The 7907-nt window shown below is 33.2% G+C and overlaps 1 protein-coding gene across 1 annotated transcript in view; it reads right to left on the reverse strand.

Annotated features, from left to right (window-relative positions):
• Nucleotides 1-2920: 2920 nt before the first annotated feature.
• Nucleotides 2921-7907, reverse strand: part of LOC110035829 (ABC transporter G family member 7-like) — a gene marked incomplete at its 3' end in the record, with an annotated part of 16723 nt that continues 11736 nt past the window's right edge. Inside the window, exons 4-5 of the mRNA XM_020740128.1 lie at nucleotides 5988-6208; nucleotides 2921-3005 (exon numbers count right to left, since the gene is read on the reverse strand). Of these exons, the coding sequence (XP_020595787.1) occupies nucleotides 2921-3005; nucleotides 5988-6208 (306 nt within the window). The remainder of the gene's footprint in view (nucleotides 3006-5987; nucleotides 6209-7907) is intronic.

The raw sequence follows: 7907 nt of genomic DNA on the forward strand, positions 1-7907 counted from the left end.
GGTTGGGGATCTCAACCATAAATTTATTATCAATCTCAAAAAGATTGACAAAGTGTTTGATAAAACATATTTGGAGATCTTGGCATTGATTACGATGTCAACCCAAATAAACTAAAAAAAATTCTCATGTCATATGAGGGATTTTATTATGAGTTAGAAATGCATTCTTGTATTACAAAAGAGTTTACAGAAATATCTTCTAACAATTCCTCAAGCTTATGCTCTTTAAATGATTGAAAATCTATTTGTTGGGTTTGCAAAATAATTGGTAATGGAGAGTGAAAAACAACTAAAATTGACTCATGTTGACTTGCATTCAATGATCTTTCTTCTGGTGGGCATTGGTAATATCCTTCATTTGATTATTCTCGACTGATTGGGAAGTGAGAAATGACCATAGTTATGTCCTGCTGATATAAATTTGATAACGCCTCCACCTACAGGGCCTAAGAGAGGATCATCTATTTGGTTTTGCCTCACTCATTGAGACAGTTATAAGAATATCAAAATTTTGATTACTTAACTTACAAATTGGATAAACTTCAGCAAGACAACTATTGTCATTAGATGTATAAAATAGGGACATCAACACTCCAACCGTTTTTATAGCTTATTGAGTGAAAAGAGTTGTCAGCGACTGCCATATTTAGACTTGTTGAGTTCGACCTTCAGAGCCCGTTTATGTCCTGGACTTGAGCTGCAAATAAACTTGCACTTCTCCAACTTGACTTGTTGAAGATCATGAGCTCAAAATTCTCTCATTTGGCTTTCTAAATTGTGATAGATCTGAGAAAAGAACCTCTGAATTTTGAAATTACATACAGTCTAACTTACCTAATGATAAAAACATTTATGCACCTTCACTTGAATGTAGATTTGACACGGATATGTTAAATGTTCAATTAGAGAACTTGTAATGGACACGACGTCGAACCAAATGATAAGATATAGAATAAATTTGGGGATCTCAATCCAAAGCACGATGTCAACCCAGAATAAATATAGGTCCCTATATCTTGATAGCAATGAAGAATTTCTCACTAGTCTTAAATTTGACATAAAGTTTGAGCTAGCTTCTTTGGTCTTATGCTTTACACTTCATCAAACTTTTTTGAAAAAAAGCAAAATTCTTTAAGTTTATGTTTAATGCTTAATCGGACCTTTTGAAGAAAGTTAATATTTCAACTTGATGATGATTTCAATCTCAATTAAATTATCTCTTGGGTAATGATCATAATTTAGGTTTGCCTTGATACATTAATCAGTTGAGGAAATTTGATGAATCTATAAATCACTTGACCATGTTAAGTTGGATAGCTTGTGCTTTTGTTATCGTTATATTGATAAATGGAGGTTTTTCACTTCAGACTTGGCTTGTTGAGTGAAGGGAAAAATCAGCAAAATGATCACATCTTGGTTTGATGAGTCCAGCCTTTGTACGAATTTTAAACTTCAGTAGCAACAGATTTGTGTTTTGTAGTCGTCAGAATGAAAAGTGGGGCTCTTCACTACTACATTGATTTGTTGAGTGAAGAGAAAAACCAACAACTCAATCGTATCTCAGCCTGTTGAGTCTGCCCTACGTTTGAGTCCTAGATTTGAGCATAAGAGAATTTATGTTTGTCCAACTAAACTAACTGAGTTTGTAGGTTTTAATAGATTTTCTCGCTTGATTAGCGAGTTTTGAAGATGAGCCTCTAACCTTTAAAATCATCTTATACATGTTGTATGAAACTCTTTTTTATACTGTTAAACTAAACACAAGTTGAACATCCTCTCGGGGATCAAAAGATAAATCACAATATCACCCGAATTACTTGGGGATCTTGATGATGAGCATGATGCCAACCCAGATAAAGGAAGAAATCAGTGTTAGGAATGATGACAACCCTTCTGGCTATGGTATCTCGGCCTTGAATTTGTATTTAACAAAAAAGGATGGGCCCCTTGTCTGATATAGAAGGGACTGCAGTGTTTAGAGCATTCAATAGTCTCAGCTTTGAGTATGATGTTAACTTGAATGTGTAAGAGATTTCAAAATGATTGTCCCTCATCTAGATGATAGCTTTTGACTTGGAGTTCAATGCCACCAAGAATGATTGTCCCCCTTATTTGGCAAGAGAGTGATTTCAATACTTGGTAGATATAACTGGGTTCCAAGTATTTAGCGCGATACTGACCCAGATGATTGAGAAGGCCCCCTATCTTGTAAAAGAAATTTCAACGATGCTTAGATCTTTTTCGGGATCTCAGCTTAGAGCACGATATTGACCCAAATAAACTAAAAAAAAAAAAAAAAACTCATCTATCTTGTAGTGGGAAACTTTATGATAACTTGGAAAAGCGTTCTTGCATCATAAGAGAATTTCCAATAAAGTATTACACTCATGCTAGAATAAGCATATATTGTTCTTTTTCTGAAGGAAACTTTGATAATAGCTTTGACAATGGCACTATGTGTAATGTAATGCCTCTTTGTAATTGGTGATATTAATCGTTGACTATTTAGGTCGTTGAGTTGTCAGACTCCTCCCTATATGTCTTCTCGATGATAGAAAGGCATTCCAAGTTAGGTTTAAATTTTTTCCCAACTTTTACATGATGAACGAAAGATTAAAAACTTTTTAAAAAATCAAAATTAAATACTTTTTTTTCAAGATAAAAAATGAAAAATTTACATACATACCACTCAATTCCTATTTATTTACATATCTAGCACCTAAGTTTCAATTTTTACATATCTATGCATAAAATGTAAAATGGTCCATTTAACTATTTAAAAGTTAAAAAAGAGGTATTTTTAATGTAATATGAAAGATTTGGGTGGTATAAATGGAAAACCAAAATTTAGGCGTTAGAGCTGTAAATACATAAGAATTGACTGGTATGAATTTAAATGTGGATGTGCATGCATCCATACCTGTTCTCCGGTTTGAATGTCGTACGCATATTGATGCTCAAACTGGAGGCCACTGAACTCATTAATACAAAGACCTTGAAATGCCCTGAAAATAGAAGATCTTCGTTACTACATAAATCCCCATAAAAGTTTAAATTAAAAAACTAAGCTTTACATACATACTACTCAATCCATATGTATTTACATAACTAACACCTAAACTTCAATTTATATATATATACTTTCCTCTGCATGAAAAATGTATATTTACTTTTAAAAGTTGAAAAAAGTAAGATTTTTGATGTGATATGAAAAAAATTGGGTGCTTTAAATATAAAAAAAACAAAGTTTAGGTATTAGATTCTTGAATGCATAATGTGCTATGCATGTAAATACCTCTAAAATCATTTAAATTTTTGAAGCTTTAGACAGAACTCAAAAACAATTCAATTTTCGAGTTGTTGGATTTTACTCGAATAGTTTTAGTGTGGCTAGCAATCGGCTTGTGGTTCGTTATATTCAATTTTGAGCTGAGCCGGCTCGAAATTGAATTCAGCTCGATCTGACTTGAAATCAAAATTGGCTCGAGTTATTTGGATCCGTTTAGGCTCGGACCGGTTGAATTCTTCTCAAAATTAAAACTAGCTGGCTCAAATGAAGTTGTATTCAATTTTATTTAACATTATATATGTATTTTTATAAATAACAAATATTACGAGCAAATTTTGAGTGAGTTCAAGTCAATTCATATGTGCTCAAAATCAACTAAAAAAATAATAATTCGAAATTTTAGCTCATAATTAAACTCATTTATTTCAATTCAAATTCGAAAAGAACCAAAATTTAAAGCAATTTTCGATCAACCATCTTCTAGCTAAATTAACGGCCCAACTCAAAACCTGCCTATAAAAGAAATCTTCCCGCCTCTCCCACTCCCCATAATCCCCCGCCATCCTTCTCCAGCAAGTTGGTCGCTACCCAACCCTCTTCTCCGGCCAAAACAGAGACCAGATCCTCCAAATCCCATGCTAACTCCGGCGAATCGGAAGCTCAACTCGCCAGCACTCGCTCTGCATCAAACGATCCCGTCGATCCCTCTCCATCGGCTTCATCGCCGTCTGAAGTGGAGAGATCTATGATTCATCCTTCACTCCATCATCAAATCCTCACATCGATCCATCCTCCTGCGAATCTTCCTCAGCCACTGTCGCAACCCTCGAACTCTGCTGCGGGAACAGATGCCTCGTATTCTTCCTCCTATTCAACGACGGAGGAATCCCCGACGCTCTCGTCAACTTTCTCTTCGATCGGTATTAATATCTTTTCATTTATTTTAATAAATTCAAATAAAAATAAAATTGTATGCACCAACAAAATAACATTTTGATAAGTTCGAAACATAATTTTATCAAAAAGGTTACAATGAATCTGATTGCCAAGTTATGAATAAAGAGAAAAATTTTCTTCGGGATATTCTTATCAAAATCTGGTTATAACTTAGAATGGATTTTAAATTTGTTAGATTTTATTTAAGATAAATGTAATACATGAAGAATAAATCAACAATTATATTAAAATAACCTAAAAATAAATTCAACGATTTTAAAATTCATCCTAATCAAAATTTGGATCTATACTGACCCAATTTTTTTCTAATAATAACCACAATGAAGTCAGACTATCTGAAGTTCTATAAGCAAAGGTTCACAAGTATTAACTATGTACGATCTTTAGAAGTGTACATGGTCGAGTGAAACACTTATTGATAAAGTGGGGATTATTACATTTTTTCAGTGTTCTTAATGGATTTAAACTTATTTCTTAAAGCGTGCACGCTCACTTGATTTTGAGGTTGGCATCTATAATACGAAAGTTGCCAAATATATAGTATGACCAATACAAAAATATAACAAATGCTGACAATTTCCAAGAATTTGTTGAGATATATACTTAAATTAGATAACACTTGTTAGGTCCCAAGCTGTCTGTAGCCTCACAACACCTAGATAAGAGTTGTGCAAATAAAAGAACACAAGAACATAGAGAGGAAAAAAGAGGAGAAAGCTGTAGGATTTTTTAGTAAGTATGAAATAGATTACAAAGATTTGCCCCTGTACATTAAGATAACCTATCCTATTTATAGGATTGGGTTGAATTAAGATACTCTAAATAAATTGCAACACATCAAAATAAAATGAAATAACTGGACATGTGGCCTGGTTGTTTATCCGTCACGGAGAACTATTCGGCACTTGACGAGTTTGAAGAAATCGAATTGACTTGTTAAAAGAAGCAGTCGAAGTAGCCTTCTCAACTAGTATGACGAGATAAATTGCCAAATTGATTGGCCTAACTGGATTGTCAAATTGACAGAATGAACTCATGAGCTAATTTGTCCAACCGAATTGATATACTAAACTTAGATGACAAATTGAATCGACAAGTTGATAAAGGTCGGCTCACGATTTGACTTGGGCTTGGTCTAAGAGAATTTAGCTATACAGCAAAAGTATAGCAAATTAGATTATTATTAGGCATACATTTGTTCTGCTGTGAAGTCTAAATATTGTACGGCAAAAACAAGTTTTTCTCAGTAAGGTACCCAATATTTGGGAGTAATTTTATTAATAATATTTTAGAGATTTTACACACAATTCAACTTCCCTAATTTTTCCTTATTATAAAAGGTGGGTCATTATTAATATTTTATTGAAGAAAGATCAGGTTAAAAGAACAATAAAGGATACGTTCCGAATCCTCCTAAGTAAAATTTTTCATCACCATTGTGAAACCTAAATCAGCATAATGTAGTCATATGGGTGAACATGAATAAATTTTTGGAAGTGTTTTGTGCATTTTACTTTCTTCCAACTCCTGATCTCGATAATTTGAATTCAGCTTCTACTAATTCCCAACTTAAATTTCACAAGGCTCTCTCATTCGAAATGAAATAGGTCAAACTTTGCCATCAATCAAGCTATAAAAAACTACCATCAAACCGAGTTTTTTTCTAAAATTCTTGGTTAAGCTCTGGTTTTGAACATGAACAAGCATCGGAAAATACTGCACAAACCAAAAGGAGGCTTACCGAGATAAGGAAGGATGAAGACGAGCCATAGGATATAGGATTGAACCAAACATCAATGGAAACGCTGCTCCAATGGGGATTTCGGCAAGCAATTTGGATAGTAGATATGGTCCCATAGCATAGGATCTTTTTGCGTGCTCTCGATTTATGATCGTTCGTTCCTTCGGAAATACGCTTACAGTTTTCGTCAGTGCCGCCATCGCTGTGTTTATGGCAGCTACCTTCAACAGCAAAAAGATAAAGATTTATTAAAATTTCATTTGAAAACCGCATCCTTGTAGTTCTTCATGGATGCATTGACTCCATTACTTTAAGAACGCCTATAAGAACAACTATAACAATGGCTGAACAGTCATTGAAACACATAGTGGCTTAAAAATTTTAGGAAGATTTGCATGCCAACCACTCAAATCTTACATACTTACATATCTATACCTAAACATTAATTTTTACATATATGCAGCCTTACCTATACATGAAAATGTATATTTCACACTTAAATGTTAAAATAGTGATATTTTTTATGTGATACAAAAGATTTAGGCGGTATAAATGTAAAAATCAAAGTTTAGATGTTAGATGTGTAAAGACATAAGAATCAAGTGGTACGTATGTAAATCCCCTAAAATTTTACTGAAGGGCATGGTCCAGCATAAACGCTACCTTGCTTTGTGGATGGGCCAAATTTGAAAAGAAAATCAATCTATTTATAGGGATAAAACAAAGTCTGTAGAGGATAAAACAAAAAAAGAAAATTATTTTATGAACAAAAAAAGATGAAAAAGAGAATGTGAAATTAAAAAATAAAAATTCAAAAAGTGAAACATGACGCATGCTTGAACACAGAATGAGAAAAGAGAGAATTTGAAAACTTACATACGGGTACGAACAAGAATTTTTCATTGGCAACTCGCAATTCAGCAAATAGTGAACTAATACAAGCAAAAAATGTTATTTTTTAATGCATAACAAGAATATAGATCACAATACGCCACTGACTACATAACACATACATATAAATGGATAGAAAGTGCTCTTTACAAATTCCAAAAAAAAACTTGGCATGCATTGGAAAAACGTGCAAGTTCTCTAATATCAACTAAAATATCATGCCTCAAAAACCATGAAGTCATTTAGAAAAGCATGCAAGTTCTCTAAATATTCAAATACTTGAAGTAAAAAATGTACTCCTGTGCTTCAATCATTGTGCTAAACGCTCGAACATCAGTCAAAGACTATCGCACAAAAGCTAAAAGAAAGATAAATTTGAATTTGGCATGTCTCAAAAATCATGTAAGTTGCCTGGAAAAGAATGTAAATTCTCTAAAGTGTGTCCAAATTTATTAAATTAAACACATGCATGTGCTCCGACCAATATGTTAAACACTCAAACATAAAATCAGAAAATATTACACGAATTAGAAAAAATGAGATACTTAAATTTATAATAACTTGAGAAACATGCAAACTGAGAATTCTCATCTCAGCAACACGTAACTTTCTTTTAAAGGCCAACATTTTGTGCCATAGAGCATTACAGGTCTCATCACCATCTTATAAAATTTTCCTTTCAGTATAAGCGGTACTTTTCTATCACACAATAGGCCCGATTCATTCCTCTACTTGAATTCTACTAATAACATCCCCCATCTATATCACCATCACTTTGAACAATACACCCGAGATATCTAAAACATTCACACCTTTTTAATGATTTGATCACTCATAGTTACAACTCTGCCACTAAAGCAACTACTAATAAAATTACATTCCATGTATTTAGTTTTAGTTCTACTCAAACGAAAGCCTTTAGACTCCAATGTAGACCTCCATAATTCAAGTTTTTGTTGAGCTCTTTCTCTAGTCTTATCCACAAAAAGGATATCATCAACGAAAAGCATACACCAAGGTACATCCTCC

This window comes from Phalaenopsis equestris, unplaced genomic scaffold (assembly GCF_001263595.1).
Source record: "Phalaenopsis equestris unplaced genomic scaffold, ASM126359v1 Scaffold200187, whole genome shotgun sequence".
Lineage (NCBI taxonomy): Eukaryota > Viridiplantae > Streptophyta > Magnoliopsida > Asparagales > Orchidaceae > Phalaenopsis > Phalaenopsis equestris.